The 17,923-nt window shown below is 43.3% G+C and overlaps 1 protein-coding gene across 5 annotated transcripts in view; it reads left to right on the top strand.

Moving 5' to 3' along the window:
- The window catches only part of LOC126299006 (membrane-associated tyrosine- and threonine-specific cdc2-inhibitory kinase), a 166,008-nt gene that overhangs the window by 94,443 nt on the left and 53,642 nt on the right, over positions 1–17,923 (top strand). For 3 of the 5 annotated variants that reach the window (XR_007552706.1, XM_049990636.1, XM_049990635.1), the window contains exon 8: positions 13,801–13,841. The exons of the other annotated variants lie outside the window; for them this stretch is intronic. Coding sequence is in view for 2 of the 3 variants with exons in the window: in XM_049990636.1 (XP_049846593.1) it covers positions 13,801–13,841 (41 nt within the window). In the remaining variant the exon portion in view is untranslated. The remainder of the gene's footprint in view (positions 1–13,800; positions 13,842–17,923) is intronic. 5 annotated transcript variants of the gene reach the window in all.

Raw genomic sequence — 17,923 nt, 5'->3', positions numbered from 1 at the left:
TCCCCCCCCGCCACCTCGTCTCCCCCAACGTGTCCCCCCCCGCCACCTCGTCTCCCCCAACGTGTCCCCCCCCCGCCACCTCGTCTCCCCCAACGTGTCCCCCCCCGCCACCTCGTCTCCCCCAACGTGTCCCCCCCCGCCACCTCGTCTCCCCCAACGTGTCCCCCCCCGCCACCTCGTCTCCCCCAACGTGTCCCCCCCCCGCCACCTCGTCTCCCCCAACGTGTCCCCCCCCGCCACCTCGTCTCCCCCAACGTGTCCCCCCCCGCCACCTCGTCTCCCCCAACGTGTCCCCCCCCGCCACCTCGTCTCCCCCAACGTGTCCCCCCCCCGCCACCTCGTCTCCCCCAACGTGTCCCCCCCCCGCCACCTCGTCTCCCCCAACGTGTCCCCCCCCGCCACCTCGTCTCCCCCAACGTGTCCCCCCCCGCCACCTCGTCTCCCCCAACGTGTCCCCCCCCGCCACCTCGTCTCCCCCAACGTGTCCCCCCCCCGCCACCTCGTCTCCCCCAACGTGTCCCCCCCCGCCACCTCGTCTCCCCCAACGTGTCCCCCCCCGCCACCTCGTCTCCCCCAACGTGTCCCCCCCCGCCACCTCGTCTCCCCCAACGTGTCCCCCCCCGCCACCTCGTCTCCCCCAACGTGTCCCCCCCCCGCCACCTCGTCTCCCCCAACGTGTCCCCCCCCGCCACCTCGTCTCCCCCAACGTGTCCCCCCCCCCGCCACCTCGTCTCCCCCAACGTGTCCCCCCCCCCGCCACCTCGTCTCCCCCAACGTGTCCCCCCCCCCGCCACCTCGTCTCCCCCAACGTGTCCCCCCCCCGCCACCTCGTCTCCCCCAACGTGTCCCCCCCCGCCACCTCGTCTCCCCCAACGTGTCCCCCCCCGCCACCTCGTCTCCCCCAACGTGTCCCCCCCCGCCACCTCGTCTCCCCCAACGTGTCCCCCCCCGCCACCCTGTCTCCCCCAACGTGTCCCCCCCCGCCACCTCGTCTCCCCCAACGTGTCCCCCCCCGCCACCTCGTCTCCCCCAACGTGTCCCCCCCCCCGCCACCGCGTTTCCCCCCCCTCACATTGCCTCGCCCCCTCACGCCCATCACGTTTCCCCCCCCCCACGCTCCCACCCCCTCCACGCTTCCTTCCTCCACCCCCCTCTCCACGTTTCCTTCCTTCCTCCCTCCCTCCCTCCCTCCCCTTCCACGTTTCCTCTGCCCCCCTCCACGTTTCCTTCCTCCCTCCCTCCCTCCCTCCCTCCCCTTCCACGTTTCCTCTGCCCCCCTCCACGTTTCCTTCCTCCCTCCCTCCACCCTCCCCCCTCCCCCCACATTTCCTACCCAAACATTTCCTCCCTCCCTCCCTCCTTCCCCCTCCCCCCACATTTCCTCCCTCCCTCTCTCCCCCCTCCCGCCTCCCCCCACATTTCCTCCCTCCCTCTCTCCCCCCTCCCCCCAGGTTTCCTCCCCCCCACGTTTGTATTGTAACAGATTTGCAACTGGATTCAAGACTTCCTTGCAAACAGAACTTAATACATTACTCTTAACGGAATGAAATTGATAAATCTAAAGATAATATCCAGAGCACCCTAAGGAAGTGTGATAAAACTGTTACTATTTACAGTGTATATAAATGACCTAATAGAAAGTGTCGAAAGTTCTTTAAGACTGGTTGCAGATGATGTGTTTGTCTCTAAGTAAGTAGCAATGCCATAAGACAGTACTAATTTGCAGATTGGCCTGTAGATCTATCATTGGTGCAAGCTCTGGCAGTTGACCTTGAATGTAAATAACTGTAAAACATTGCCCATATGTAGGAAAAGAAATCCACAACTGTACTATTGATGATAGACTGCTGTAATCTATTGTAAAATGCCTATGAGTAACTGTCCAGAGTGACCTAAAGTGGAATAACCACATAAGACAAATAGTACAAGAAGTGGATGCCAGACTGAGATTCATAGAAAAGATCTTAAGGAAATGTTACTCACATATGAAGGAAGTGGCTTATGAGGTGCTCGTTCTGTTGATTGTTGACAATTGTTCATCAGTATGGGATCCTTACCAGGTAGGACTTCCATGTACATACTCTTCCATGTACATCTTGAAAAATGACCATGGTGAGAAAATTAGAGATACTAGAGCTAATACAGAGGCTTATCAACAATTATTTTTCCCACACACCATTTGTGATTGGAACAAGGTGGTGCAGATCAGTTAGTGGTACCATAACTTTCTCCACTACAAACCATTAGGAGGTTTGTGGAGTGTGATGTAGATGTAGAAATCTGCAGGTGCGACGTCGATGTATATAGCAAAAGTCCATAATGCAGGGGAAACTGTTGAAGAAACCTTTATCCGGTGGTGATGACAGTGAGATTGACACTGAATATATTTACGTATTTGCAGAAAGCAAAATTGTTAGTGCTGCTTATACAAGCACTTACAGTTCTAACCCTAGTTTTTGAAACTTATTTTTTCCTTCTTCAGGAAGGGAAGATGGATTGGTTGGAAAGTTAAAGTAGGTAACTCAGTGTTCCCATTGTAAAACCTGCCCCAAGCTAGGGATGGGAACAACAAAGCAGATAAAACCAATACCAATGTTTTAGTTCTGAATAACAGGTGTTTTTCAGCATTTCTTGGCTTTTTATTAATAACTGTGGAAAAAACCAGCATATCAATTTGCCATAGTGGCAGTGCTAAGATTTTTAAGGCCGACAGAGAAACAAAAATTAAATGAAGCCAAAATTAGGAGAATATTGTATAAATCATTCAAAAGTAAAATTCTGTCTACTGACTTGTCAGGAAATCCTAAGAAGTTTTAGTCTTATGTTAAATTAGTAAATGGATAGAAACTCTCTGTGATTTGTGGCCATAGTGATAGTGGAACAGAGGCTGTCACAGAAAAGGGCAAAATACTAAACGCCTTTTTCCAAAACTGTCTCACAGTGGAAGATCACACTGTAGTGCCTCTTAAATGGCTGATATCAAAATACGTGACCATGGGAGAGGAAAAAAAATGAAATCACTCAACAGAGGGAAGGACAATGGACCTGACAAAATACCGTTACAGTTCTACATAGAGTATGTAAAAGAATTTTCCCCTCTTCTTGAAGCAGTGTATTGTACGTAGGTCTTCGGAGGAGGAAAGTGTTCCTGTTGATTAAAAAATAGCACAGGTCATGGGGGTTCAAGAAGGGTCAACAAACAAACCCATAACTATTGCCCTACATCTCTAATGTAGCTCAGTTGTAGAATTTTGTAAGATGTTTTACGCTCATGTATTATGACATTTCTGGAGGCCGAAAAACTCCACTGTAGGAACCAACATGTTTTCCGAAAAACAACAGTCTTGTAAAAGCCAGCTCTGCCTGTCAGCCCATGAGACCCAGAAATGAGTAGAGACAGGTTCCCAAGCAGGTGGTGTGTTCCTTGACTTCTGGAAGCCATTTGATAGTTGCACACTCCTGCCTATTGCACAAACTATGTGCATACGACATATGGGACCAGCTGTGTGATTAGACTGAAGAGTCTCTAGCAAACAGGACACAGCATGTCATTCTGAACAGAGAGAAGTCTTCAGACACAAAAGTAGCTCCAGATGTGCCACAGTAGAGGGTAATAGGACCATTACTTTTCACAGTTCATATAACTGACATAGTAGGTAATGTCAGAAGTTCCAAGAGGCTTTTTGATGATGATGCTAGTGTATACAGAGAAATTGCAATGGTACCAAATTGTAGCAAAATGTAGGAAGTCCCGCAGAGGATCGATGTTTGTTTGCAGGTAATCGCAATTGACAGTGGTACACAAAATACTGTCGGCCACATACTGCAAAGTTACTTATAGTGTATAGATATGGATGTTATATTTGCTTGTAAAGTTTCCATTGCTTTGAAATATTAGATTATTATAGAAATTGGGAAGAAAAATCAACACTATTTTAATGATGACGCCTACAGTTTCAAACTAGCTATAACCACGTGACATAAGAATTGGTACAAACACTCCAGAGAAAATGCTGTACCTATGATAAAAATATACAGACTGAAGCAACGAATGAAAATATGTACCGAGGTCGGAATTTGAACCCAGATGCTCACTATGCAGTTGTGCTAAACACACCACCACGCTTGCTCATTGGTTTTGCATAGTTGCCCTAACTGCTCTAGTACACTTCCCTCCTCAACCCAAATTCCATTAATACCTCAGTCCTCTTGATGTTTCTCCTAAAGTCGCATAGCATTGCAGAGGCTCTTCAACTGTACTGTAATAGCCCCTCAACATCGAATGAAACAGGGTGTCTTACCTGAAACTTAGACATAGGTGCTTTCAGTCAAATGAAACTACATGGTTCCAGTATCAATAAAATATGTGGCTGTTGACTGCATTGTCAATATATAAAATTGTCAGTTTCGGCCACTGTAACAAGTTAGAATTACATTAATACCTTCAGCTGCTAGTGAGCATTGATATATATCAACGGGGACAGGGGAAAATATGTGCCCCGACCGGGACTCAAACCCAGGATCTCTTGCTTACATGGAAGATGCTCTATCCCCCTGAGCCACCGAGGGCACAGTCGCACTATCCCGTGAGCAGCTGACAGTATTAATATAATTCTAATTTCATTCTAGATGGCTTCAGGTCATCAATGGTGTCTGTTCTTTCGGACATGTCCAAAAGAACAGACACGGTATCCATATCACTATAAAAAGTGGTCTTCTTCAGTCAGGGCTGTGCTGTGCTGACTGTCAGCAGAATGATACCATTACTAGTGAAACGAGGGACTTAGGGAAGGCAGGAAAAGTTGCGAACAGGGCCTATTCAGTTACCATTGGTTGCACGGTAAACACGTACACTTAATTTAAGGTCATAATTTTTTAAAAACAATAATTTTTTTAAAAAATTGGCTATAACACAAGCTACACAGACGGCTGAAGGCCTTATTAAGAAGAATTCAAATTATTTGTTGGCTGAAGGCCACAAGCAATAGGAATGATTTAAACAAAATATTTACACAATATTTACACAATCAGATCAAATAAAGAAGGGAGTGATCCACAGACAGTGCTCCAAGGATCGACCTGAGAAAAGTCCCTACAGCTGCGTAAGCAGTGAGATAAGTAACCAAGCATTATGGTCTCGTAACAGGATGGCAACTCAAACTAGACAGTTTAAACGCTGACCAACCCTCTTACCAAATCCACCTAACATCTGATAACCAGTACAACCATGGAATAATTCAGGCGGGGCTGAAGTGACAGACAACACTGAGTCTGCAGAATCCAGCTTTTGAAACACCGAAAGGCAGAAGGAACTCCTCCACCAATGCAGTATGCAGACAGCGTTAAAATAACTGCTCATTCAAACACACTAGATACATACGGATCCGCGAAAACAATTCCACCAACAACTCAAACAATACTAAAACCAATCGCTGTGCACCAACAAGCATGAACCACAAGTCGGTGGTGGTGGTGGTGGTGGTGGTTAGTGTTTAACGTCCCGTCGACAACGAGGTCATTAGAGACGGAGCGCAAGCTCGGGTTAGGGAAGGATTGGGAAGGAAATCAGCCGTGCCCTTTCAAAGGAACCATTCTGGCATTTGCCTGAAACGATTTAGGGAAATCACGGAAAACCTAAATCAGGATGGCCAGAGACGGGATTGAACCATCGTCCTCCCAAATGCGAGTCCAGTGTGTTAACCACTGTGCCACCTCGCTCCGTGAACCACAAGTCGACACACACAGAGGGCCCAGAAGCGGTCGGAAGACCAAATACAAGTCTTGCAATGAGCCAGCCGAACGAACGAACGACCAACCAACGGTCATCCCTGCTCAAGTCAGGCAAAGGAAAGGTGCTAGAATCCGGACCTCGACGTGGTCGTGCACTCTTGCGACCACATCCTTCCATCGGGCAGTGTATGTATCGCCAGGTGTCCCGGTGAGTACTGGTGCTGTCGGACATCATTGCTGCTCTGTCCCAACTCAGCTCAATTCAAACACACCACAACCCGGAAATACTAGATGTTGCTCCAAAGATAGTGCCACAGTATTCGCTATCGATAAATGCTGCTGCTGCCACTCATGGACAGACAAAGTGAGCATACATAGTGGTGCCAGTGAATGCACTAAGAAAATGAGAGGTCACAATCTGAATACACGACGCTAACCTGTCAACGGCACAAACGCGAGCCGGATCAGGGCTCAACCTCCTCCCTCAAATAGCATCCTAAAATGAAATCGAAACTTCCTGGCAGATTAAAACTGGGTGCCGGACCGAGATTCGAACTCGGACCTTTGCCTTGCGCGGGCAAGTGCTCTACCAACCTATCTACCCAAGCACAACTCATGCCCCGTCCTCACAGCTTTACTTCTGCCAGTACCTCGTCTCCTACCTTCCAAACTTTACAGAAGATTCGCAGGAGAGCTTCTGCTTTTATCAAGTGTGCTACCTGCACTTACTGTGCTGCTGTACTTCATAGGACAGAGGTAACAATAACACTTGATTCACAGTGCGAGAACAATCCCTTTGTAATGTAAAGATTGACTCACCCAATATGTGGAATGAAGATGTATCTTCTGCCATAGACTGAGTTATACTGTGGAGCTGTACTGCTCAATGGGACAATTCATGGAGCATATTTTGTGTAAGGACTGAATGTGAAGAAGGTAGTATTGCTACATCTTTAAACACAGATTTCATGTTTGGAAAAATTGAAATGACTACATTTGACAGATACCACCACCTATATAGTATGCTTGTGAGATAATAAGTAAAAAAGTTACTCATAATTTTAACTAGATACAGACTCTTACTAGGATAATTTTGTTCTTTATTTATTATTATTATTATTATTATTATTATTATTATTGGTGAACCATGTTTTCTTAAAGGGTTACCATTTGAGCCATCTTCATCGCCAGCAGGGGTGGCTGCTATGTGTAGTGGCCCACAAAGTTCAGCAGTTCTATGTGGTAGATGTCAATTGAGATCAGCTGATCCATCATTCCTGTCTTTTGCAGCCACGACTTGTTGACCCTTTGACACAACGGTCTCCAAGCCAGCCTGGTGACAGGGTCACTCACAGCGTTGTTCCAGTGGGAAGCTTCCAATTGTGGCAATGTGCTCATCTGCTCCCACCCCTTCCATGGTATCTGCCATCCTACTTGCAACAGTGAAATAGGTCAGCAGGGCTAATCCCTGTGCTTACCACTACAGAGTCCATGGAAGTTGAACCAGTGCCCTCTTTTCTGTGCTTGCCAGTGGAAGTCTCTTCACCCCCACCATTGCTGGTGGACGTACTGTTACCCCAGCCTCCACAATCTTACGCCCCTGTGGCAGAGCCAACTGTGTCGTCATCCTCTCCTTCAGTGCTCAATCCACAATCTCTCACCTTCTCCAGTCTTGCACTGGAGGTCATGACACAAACCTGGACATTTTCTTCTCGACATCTATCACATGTTGTTGTTTCCTCTGAGCTCAATGCCTACATGGAGTGTTTGGACACTCTGCTCCTCTTTAGATTGACTTGCACATAAAATTTTGTTCTTTCTTTTGGGCTATAGCTCCTGGCTTGTTATTGGGCTGCCATCGGTTCAAATAGTTTACATTCGTACTGACACTGACAATTCATGGCATTTTCATGTCTTGCATGACTGCTATATTTTATTGGTAGATAGTGTAATCTTATATTATAATGCACAGCTATGTATGGAGACACATTTATTATAAATAGTTACGATAATTAATGACTAGAGAACAAAAAAACATTAAAGAAAATTTACTAGAGGTGCTCTGGGACAAATTTTATAAGAAATGAGATGTCGTGTTGTATTTAATACATTCCATAATAAGTTCCTGCTATTTAGCAAGGTCTTTTGCAGTAAAGGTATTAAAGAGCACACAAAAAAAGTAAAAGTTAATGGATCAAATGGGAAATTAGTGTGTACCGTGAACAGATGGGGAATATGGTTTGTGTTAGCAAGAATGAGTCAAGTTCTGCGCTAATATCGTACTATAAGGATTTCTGACTTTGTGTCAGAAATTTGTGTTTGGGGCAAACGTATTAAATCTAAATGGCATAAGGCAAGAAACAGGACAATAGGCCACAGACATGATAGAATTATTATTGATCTCGGTTAAAAATTTGTAAATGGTCATCTATTGGGAGTGGGTATTTTAATATTGACTTCCCAAAATATATTAAATGCTATTGTTTTGAGTAGTTCAGTAGAGAAATCAAGCCAGTATGTTGAAAGAACTTTCATAAAATGTTGTTATCTGGAGCTTACGTCCACTTCACCAAGGGAAGCTGAAATTTTCCAAAAAAGTAACTCGCACAAAGTGTGTAGACATGCACTGCCATAATAAAAGCTATTGTAGCTTTTTACAATATGATGAAAAATCTATAGCTACAACTGAATTCTGGGTCATTCCATGTGAAATGTCCTAGGGCTCCCAGCTGAACCATCTTCAATTTTGATGAATTTTGTACAGTATGTACCTGAGGGGCCCTATATGAACTTATGCCAAGTTTCAGGCTCGCCTGTAACTTGGTTGAGGTGGTAGAGCCACTTTTGTGAAGACAACTTTTTCCGAGACCAAAAAGTTGTGAAGAAATTTGCAAGTTTGACATTCCACTTTTCCTAATGTAAAGGAGCTAGACTCTTGCTTCTGAGTACAGTAGTAAAACTTTTTTGTGTTCTACACACAAATGATGGAAGTAGAGTTCAGAAACCAATGCATTTGGCATAATCTCAGTTCAAAGTGGGCAGCAAATCATGTCACGAGAAATTTGTCCCATACCTCAACTAGGTATAAGTAGTGGAGAAAGTGCTCTATGGACCTGGTCTTTCCCCAGACTCCTGTCTGTCTGGATGTTTAGTATATCACTAATTTGCACCTGGCTTGTGGGTTTAATTTCTGTGCTACCATCCTGTAAATTTGCTACAAAACATGAATGTGTCAAAATATACCCATGTTCAAAGTCATGTCTCTCAGGGCACGTACTTCATTACATTCATTAACACCATTCAACAGAGCGCATTTCATTCAAAGAATTCTACAACTTTGCTTCCGCCATTTTTTCTTGAAGTTCGGGGTTCATAGTGAAAAAATTATGATTCCTAGTATTGCCCATCGCTGGCCACTACATTCTCCCTGGCGGAAGAACTGGACGTCATTTGTGGGGATCCATGAATCGATTCAATATTGCACTTCATATGATCGGAAGTGCTGGTCATCTAGACTGTACGCCACTGATTGAGAAATGTGGTAGTCAAAGGTCGAGAATATGGCAGGAGGGATAGGACGTCTCTTTTCAGCATTTCCATATATATTTTGATAGGTTTTGTGACATGGGGTTGAGCACTGACATCCTGCAAAATTACCTTTACATGTCTATTGCTGTATTGTGGCCGTTTATGTTTCAGTGCTGGGCTCTAATGCATCAATTGCTTTCGATAATGATGTCCTGTGACTCTTTTTGCCTGTTTCAGTAGCTACGAATACATTCTGTCTTCCACCACCATGCCAGTCTTAGACATTAAAATCACCATTCTTAAGGCATTGAGAACATTCTCTGCACATTCTTCCACTAATACTTCCCTCACCATTGGCCTTACCCAGCATTTTAAGACCCACAGCTGCAGATTTCTTCATGTTAAAGTAGAAAATTAAATCTTCCCACAAATGACGAGAAATGGTTTCGTAAGTTGACGAACTTAATCGAGAATAACCGTATGGTGCAATCACAAATCGACTAATATTTTTATGGCATTATGTTTACAGATGCCTAAGCTTATTCTATTACACCTATGGCCAAACACCCGAACCCCACTTGCCCCTACTGCCACCTATTGCAAAATGACGGAAACAAAGTTGTAGACCTAATATTAGAAAAACTTATTTTCATTTCGGTGTCCCTTTGGGTAAGGTGCAAAACTTGAGACTAAACTGTTGAATTTTTTTGTAATTCGAGAAAAATCCTTGCATTGGTCCATGGTGGATATGCCACTACCAGTCTCAGTGACTGGTAGCCCCCCGCCAAGGGGTCACACCCGATAGCCATGCCACGAGTGGGTTCTTTACTGCAGGTTCCCAAGCCTGAATGTGGGCATCCAACAGGTTCCCAATCCATGTTTGGGTCTGTTTGTGGTTTCCAAGCCATAATGCAGAATTCTTCAGTTGTTAAATGCTTTAAATTTGTTGCTGATGTCCAAAAGTATTGCTTCGGGCAAACTGTATTGCCGCCCCATCATTGGAGCATCTGGAATTGGTATGACTGCAGTTATCTGTTGTTCTGGAATCCAGCATATCTCTTATCTAGCTAACCAGTGAAATGATTGAGCAGCTCCATGAGGATGCATGAAATTAATTGAGGCATCGTTTTCTTCAAATGAAAGTTCACAGATATTTCCTATACACCCAGGCTGTAGGTCAGTAATGGCAACATGTTTGGTAGCAACTTAAGCATATCAGTTAACATTTGCTATGAAGGATACTCTATGAATCTGAAGTTGCTTTTCGTCAGTTGGTACAAAATGGTGATGGTCCCTTCTACTAGGCACTGTACATCCATCCTCGGAATGTTTTTCTAGATCAATTTTTGCATCTTCAATAATTTATTTTTTAATAAAGATAAATTCAATGCCATACACATTTTTTGGCAACATTCAAACAAATTAGTTGGTGTTAAGATTTGGTTGTCAGTTGGACGCTGAACGCTTAACTGTGCCCCCAATTCTGTCACATGGTGATTTCCCATGGCTTGTTCCAAAAAAATTCCATTCTGCAGTAATGCCAGAATCTTTTTTATGATGGCAAGGATTTAGGAAGCTCTTAAAATTTTTGTACTGTGCGGCAAAACGGTCACTAAAATAATGAATATGCTTAATTTATTTAAAAATGCACTTCAGGAATTTTATCAGTTATGTTAAAAACACATGCACTGCAACTGTGTCGTGTCAGAGGCAATCACTGATTATGCAGTAGCTGACGCTTTTTAGTTCATCATCATCTATGTTGTAAATGACAAGTGGATGTATTGTAGCTTTACTATTTTCCCAATGAAATCCTTGAACTGCATCTTGGACAATAAAGGAGTAATTTTTAGTGAAATCCACTAATGTTATCAATTCTCCTGGTTTGAGAGATCCTTTGGTGAACTGCAAATTCTTGCACTGATGCTTGGCAGTGCATGGTGAATAGAAAGGGCCAGAAGTTTTGTAAGTAGTAGTTCTATGAATTCTTCAAATGTCATTTCTCTGGTTTAAAGTGTATCTCTGTCAGTGAGAGCCCATTGCTTGAATTGGATTGTATCCTCCGGATCAATATCTACAAAAGCACTTTCCAAATATTCCTTTCGAGTGTCTGTTCCTGGACATACTTCACAGTGATGAAGCATGCAATCTTTTGTTACCAAATTACAGACAGTTTTTCTTAGTAGCATTTCATAATCTTCTTTATTGGGCTATGTGCCAACATTAGTTTCACATTTTGATGCATTGTGCAGGCACAAACTGAATGTGAACCAGCTGTGCATATAATCACACACCACTTTGGCCTTAGTTCACAAAATTTGGAAAATTGAATTTCTGGCCGATTTTTATTGCAGTACGCAACAAACATTTCTTTTAAGTTGCTCAGTAATAAGTTTTTTTGTTTTTGATCCTTTTCTCCATCAATCCAAACAGTAATACAATCCTTTTTTCCTGGACAAATCCAACTAAACTCTTCATTATAAAAACTTTCTGACTCTTGCCTTCACAGCCTCAGAAAGCTTTTTCCCACATTTACCTTTGGGCTGTGCCAATATTCCCTGTTCAGCTTTTAACTTTCTAGTCTGCTTTAACATTCTTTCTGAAACACAAAATTCCTCCATAGTTTTTTTTACCTGCTTTGGGGAATATGGTCAAAATTTGAATTTTCTCATTTTGATTTGATATATGTAATTTGTCTTTCAATTCTTGGATCAACTGACTGTAATCTGAACAAGTCAAGCGTTGCTTGCTTGTGGATGGTTGCTCCAGTTCACTGGGACCAAGTTCTCTCACTCTTGCAGTTTTCTCAATAATTGCATGTTGATGTATTTTGCACTTTTCATATTCTTTTGTATCCCTTGCACCAATCTGTTGAAATTTTAATGCTGACATCCCAACAGCTGTTAAGTTTGTATTCAAATTCTGAGCAACATTAGTCTCATCTTTATCTGACTGAGATGCAACTTCCATTTTTGAACATTTCAGTGTATAAAATTCTTTTCTACGGGAAGGGCACATTTTTTGGTCTGGTTTAATATCAGACATGGTTATCCTTTTTAGTAGGTCAGCTGTTTCTGTGTTGATTGAGTGTTCAGTAAGGTTTTTCTTACCAAATGGGTTGCAGCACGATCTTTGCAACAATTCAAATCTTTGTAGGAGTAAAGCTTCATGGTGGAAGTATAGTTGAGCATTTTCAGTAGAGTGATATTCTTCTAAGGAAAGTTCCTTTATAGCTTTTAGTGCTTTTAAGGTACTCTATATCACTAAATGGCATGGGGAATCAGTATCTCCAAAACTGCACACATTAACTTGTTTTCCCATTTTAACAACAACTTGATATGCTTCAGGCACTAAAATCAAATTGTGGAGTCCTAAATAAAGAAAGGAAATAAAATTAAGAAGCATTCAGCTTCACAAAAAATATGTAGCAGTATCCAGTACAGTTAAATGGTTAATTTTAGCAATGAACCTGTCACAAACAGGTTTAAAATCACCAAATAAATGGCAAAATAAATATTTAAACACTGCAGACATAACCAACAAAATTTCAAATTTAAGCCACAATTTTTGCAACTTAACCAAAGAGACACCAAATTGAAAATATGTTTTTGTAATAGAATGAAATGTGCTCTGGTGAATGGTGTTAATGACTAGTGTGGTAGGTGTCCGTTTTGAGACACATGACTTTGAATACAGGTATATTTTGACACTTTCATGTTTTGTAGCAAATTTGCTGAATGGTAGCACAGTAATAAAACACACAAGCCAGGCCCAAATTTGTGATATACTAAACACCCAGACAGACAGTAGTTTGGCAAAGGACTAGGTACATAGCGCACTTTCTCCACTACTTGTATCTCATTAAGGTATGGGACAAATTTCTCATGACATGATTTGCTGCCCACTTTGAACTGAGATTATGCAAAATGCTTTGCTTTCTGAACTATACTTCCATCATTTGTGTGTAGAACACAAAAAGTTTTGCTACTATACCCAGAAGCAAGGGAACAGTGGAATGCCAAACTTGAAAATTTCTTCATGACTTTTTGGTACTGGTAAAAGTGGTCTTCACAAAAGTGGCTCTAGTTTCTCAACCAAAGTACAGGCAAGCCTGAAACTAGGCACAAGTTCATGTGGAGCCCTCTGGACATACTGTATAAATTTCATCAAAATTGAAGAATGTCAAGTTGGGAGCCCTTCTTTAATAAGTCCTAGTAAACTGATCCAGTGGACAATGTTTTCTCCTTGGGATATTGACATTTTTATAATGTTGCCTTTGAATAATTTATACTAATAAATGCCATCTTATCTTAATTATCTTGCAAATACCAGTTATGAAAGGAAACAAACAAGGCACATAGCAAGAAAAAGTTGTGAAATCCCTGAGCAGAAACAGGATTTAGATAGACTCTCACATTTTTACCACACGAGTACCTGCTTATATAATGATTGTTTGTTGTTCTGCAGCCATTGTGCAATGGTCTTCTGTTTTCTTTCTTGTTGTCATTTCTGTTAGTGCTGCTAGTTTTGTTTTTGTTTCAGACTCGAGGTATGTCATCGTGTCATTTACAGAAGAAATTGAGGTAGGACTCGTTTATGTTGTTCTTCAGTCACATATGAAAAGCTTTGAAAGTAATATTACAAAAAATTCTACATGTATAGGGGTAATGGGAGTAATGAAAATTTCAGCATGGTTGTTTTAGTGATAAACTGAATGGTAATTGGACATGTAGCATTGTAACTTACGATGGGAGGGATTGTGCTACATTGTGGATGTAGACAGCCGTAAGGCATCTGTCTGATGAACTCGTACATGCAGCCTTCTTCTGTAAGGCAGCAGATCTTTACATTGATTGGAATCCTTGATTATCTACAATTGTTTTTGTCAAATGTTCTGTTACACATATTCTGTTACAAATATTCTGCTGTCATTTGTGTTTTATGAATCATAACTGCTGTGCTTTAAGTACACTGAATTTAATTGGATGCTTAGGTAATTGTGTAGATATTTGAACTGGGTTTATGTGTTGAATTACAAATAGAACAACAAATGGCACTGATAGATTTCCATCTGGTATAAAATTCATTCCCTGAAAAAGTGTGTGTGTGTGTGTGTGTGTGTGTGTGTGTGTGTGTGTGTGTGTGTGTGTGTGTGTGTCAGTATAAAATCTCTCAAATGTCCCTCCCTTGCTCCCCACCCTCACATTCAGCCCCTCTCACAATCTGTTCTTTATTATTCAGTTAAGTCACAGATTGCCCATTTGTATTTGGATGAGAAAGGGCAATTTTGCTTATAGTTAGTATTTTGTTGTTATCATGAATAGACCATCACTTGAATGGTAGTTAAATATGCAAGAAATTGAAGTATCTTAGATAGTATGGTGTTTTACTCAGATTATATGCTCCAAGGCCCTACCTCTGTTATGGAAAATATTTCTTATAATTATTGCAAGTTGTTACCACATTAAATCATCTGCCGTCAAAGTTATTACCTCTGCATTCCAAAAAAACCAAAGGTCAGCTGGGACATGCTGATTGTACATGCTACTCATTTTTGAAATCGGAGACGGAAAACAGCTATCTGCCCATATGGCGCTCTTGTTCCTTTATGCCATTGCATGGTAAAAGTCTTTGCCTCTTAGTGTGTATGTGAATATTTGATATTCTGCATGTGTTACTAAAATTTTAAACTACAGGCAAGAGTCTTCATATGAAAAAGCTAATGCTAAAGCTTCCCTGCAGAGCAGTCCAGGTGTGTATAAGACTACTGATAATATTGAGCTATGATACTTAGTTTGTTACATAAATCTGTTTCTTGAATTGAATATTGTAAATATTCATGTAAAGGTTGTTTTCACTAGGTTTCAAAGACTAAGGAAAGTTTTTAAATTCTTTGTTTCCTTTTGCTTTATGGTTGAAATTGTCAAAATTGTGGGATTTGTATTGGTTCAAGGTAAAATATGTGAAAATTTATGAAAAAGAAAGTAAATGATGATGTATAAAATGCATGTTTGAACCATCATCTGCTTTTACACTCCTGGAAAAAAGAACACATTGACACCGGTGTGTCAGACCCACCATACTTGCTCCGGACACTGCGAGATGGCTGTACAAGCAATGATCACACGCACGGCACAGCGGACACACCAGGAACCGCAGTGTTGGCCGTCGAATGGCGCTAGCTGCGCAGCATTTGTGCACCGCCGCCGTCAGTGTCAGCCAGTTTGCCGTGGCATACGGAGCTCCATCGCAGTCTTTAACACTGGTAGCATGCCCCGACAGCGTGGACGTGAACCGTATGTTCAGTTGACGGACTCTGAGCGAGGGCGTATAGTGGGCATGCGGGATGCCGGGTGGACGTACTGCCGAATTGCTCAACACGTGGGGTGTGAGGTGTCCACAGTACATCAATGTTGTCGCCAGTGGTCGGCGGAAGGTGCACGTGCCCGTCAACCTGGAACCGGACCGCAGCGACGTACGGATGCACGCCAAGACCGTAGGATCCTAAGCAGTGCCGTAGGGGAGCGCACCGCCACTTCCCAGCAAATTAGGGACACTGTTGCTCCTGGGGTATCGGCGAGGACCATTCGCAACCGTCTCCATGAAGCTGGGCTACGGTCCCGCACACCGTTAGGCCGTCTTCCGCTCACGCCCCAACATCGTGCAGCCCGCCTCCAGTGGTGTCGCGACAGGTGTGAATGGAGGTACGAATGGAGACGTGTCGTCTTCAGTGATGAGAGTCGCTTCTGCCTTGGTGCCAATGATGGTCGTATGCGTGTTTGGCGCCGTGCAGGTGAGCGCCACAATCAGGACTGCATACGACCGAGGCACACAGGGCCAACACTCGGCATCATGGTGTGGGGAGCGATCTCCTATACTGGCCGTACACCTCTGGTGCTCGTCAAGGGGACACTGAATAGTGCACGGTACATCCAAACTGTCATCGAACCCATTGTTCTACCATTCCTAGACCAGCAAGGGAACTTGCTGTTCCAACAGGACAATGCACGTCGGCATGTATCCCGTGTCACCCAACGTGCTCTAGAAGGTGTAAGTCAACTACCCTGGCCAGCAAGATCTCCGGATCTGTCCCCCATTGAGCATGTTTGGGACTGGATGAAGCGTCGTCTCACGCGGTCTGCACGTCCAGCACGAACGCTGGTCCAACTGAGGCGCCAGGTGGAAATGGCATGGCAAGCCGTTCCACAGGACTACATCCAGCATCTCTACGATCGTCTCCATGGGAGAATAGCAGCCTGCATTGCTGCGAAAGGTGGATATGCACTGTACTAGTGCCGACATTGTGCATGCTCTGTTGCCTGTGTCTATGTGCCTGTGGTTTTGTCTGTGTGATCATGTGATGTGTGTGACCCCAGGAATGTGTCAATAAAGTTTCCCGTTCCTGGGACAATGAATTCACGGTGTTCTTATTTAAATTTCCAGGAGTGTATTTTAAACTCAAATATCTACTGGTTTCAGTCTTGGACCATCTTCATGGATAAGGGTTAAAATGATTTAATTCACCATATTACATTAGACATTACTTAACAAAAAATTAATTGTTGGTAAGGCAGGTGCCAGGTTGAGATTCATTGGGAAAGTCCTTAGAAAATGTAGTCCATCAGCAAAGGAGGCGGCTTACAAAACACTCGTTCGACCTAAACTTGAGTATTGCTCATCAGAGTGGGATCGGTACCAGGTTGGGTTGACAGAGGAGATAGAGAAGATACAAAGAAGAGTGGCGCGTTTCGTCACAGGGTTATTTGGTAAGATGTTTAGCAAACTCAAGTGGCAGACTATGCGAGAGAGGCGCTCTGCATTGCGGTGTAGCTTGCTGTCCAGGTTTCGAGTGGGTGTGTTCCTGGATGAGGTATCGAATATATTGCTTCCCCCAGCTTATACCTCCTGAGGAGATGACGAATGTAAGATTAGAGAGATTCGAGCGCACACGGAGGCTTTCCGGCAGTCATTCTTCCCACGAGCCGTACGTAACTGGAACAGGAAAGGGAGGTAATGACAGTGGCACGTAAAATGCCCTCCGCCACACACCGTTGGGTGGTTTGCAGAGTATGAATGTAGATGTAGAAAATGTGTAGTGCATGCCATGAATGTCAATATACAACCCAGGTCTTTAGAGGCAAACATATGAATATGAAATGTACACAGAGCAGTACTGTAGGGAAGATCAGGACTTCCTTGTCTTTTCTTCAGATCTGTGAAGATGGTCCAAAGCTGAAACTGGTAGATATTTGGGTTTAAAATAAAAGCAGCTGATAGTACAAATAAGCATTTTATACATTACTTAGCGGCTGTTGAAAATCGCCTTCCTAAAATGCATAATGATGATGTGCCTAGGGGTATGTGTCCAGTAGAAGGACCACACAAAACTAATTGTAGGTAAGACAGGTGTCAGACAGAGATTAATTGTAAGACTCCTGAGGAAATATTTATTCTCCCTGCAAGAAGTAGCTTACAGTACTCTTGTATCAGTATTCCTCACCAGTCTACCTTGCCAGGTAGGGTGGACAAAGTGCAGATAAATATTTGCATTTTGTCACAGGTTAATTACTCAGTACAAGAGCTCACTGGAGATGCTCATCCTAAATCTGGTGGTAGCTTTTACAAGGAAGGCCTTGTTCTTGATGAAGAAGCTTACTGCAAAAAC

This window comes from Schistocerca gregaria, chromosome X, assembly GCF_023897955.1.
Source record: "Schistocerca gregaria isolate iqSchGreg1 chromosome X, iqSchGreg1.2, whole genome shotgun sequence".
Classification (NCBI taxonomy): Eukaryota; Metazoa; Arthropoda; class Insecta; order Orthoptera; family Acrididae; genus Schistocerca; species Schistocerca gregaria.
This window is presented reverse-complemented; position numbering and strand designations above follow the sequence as displayed.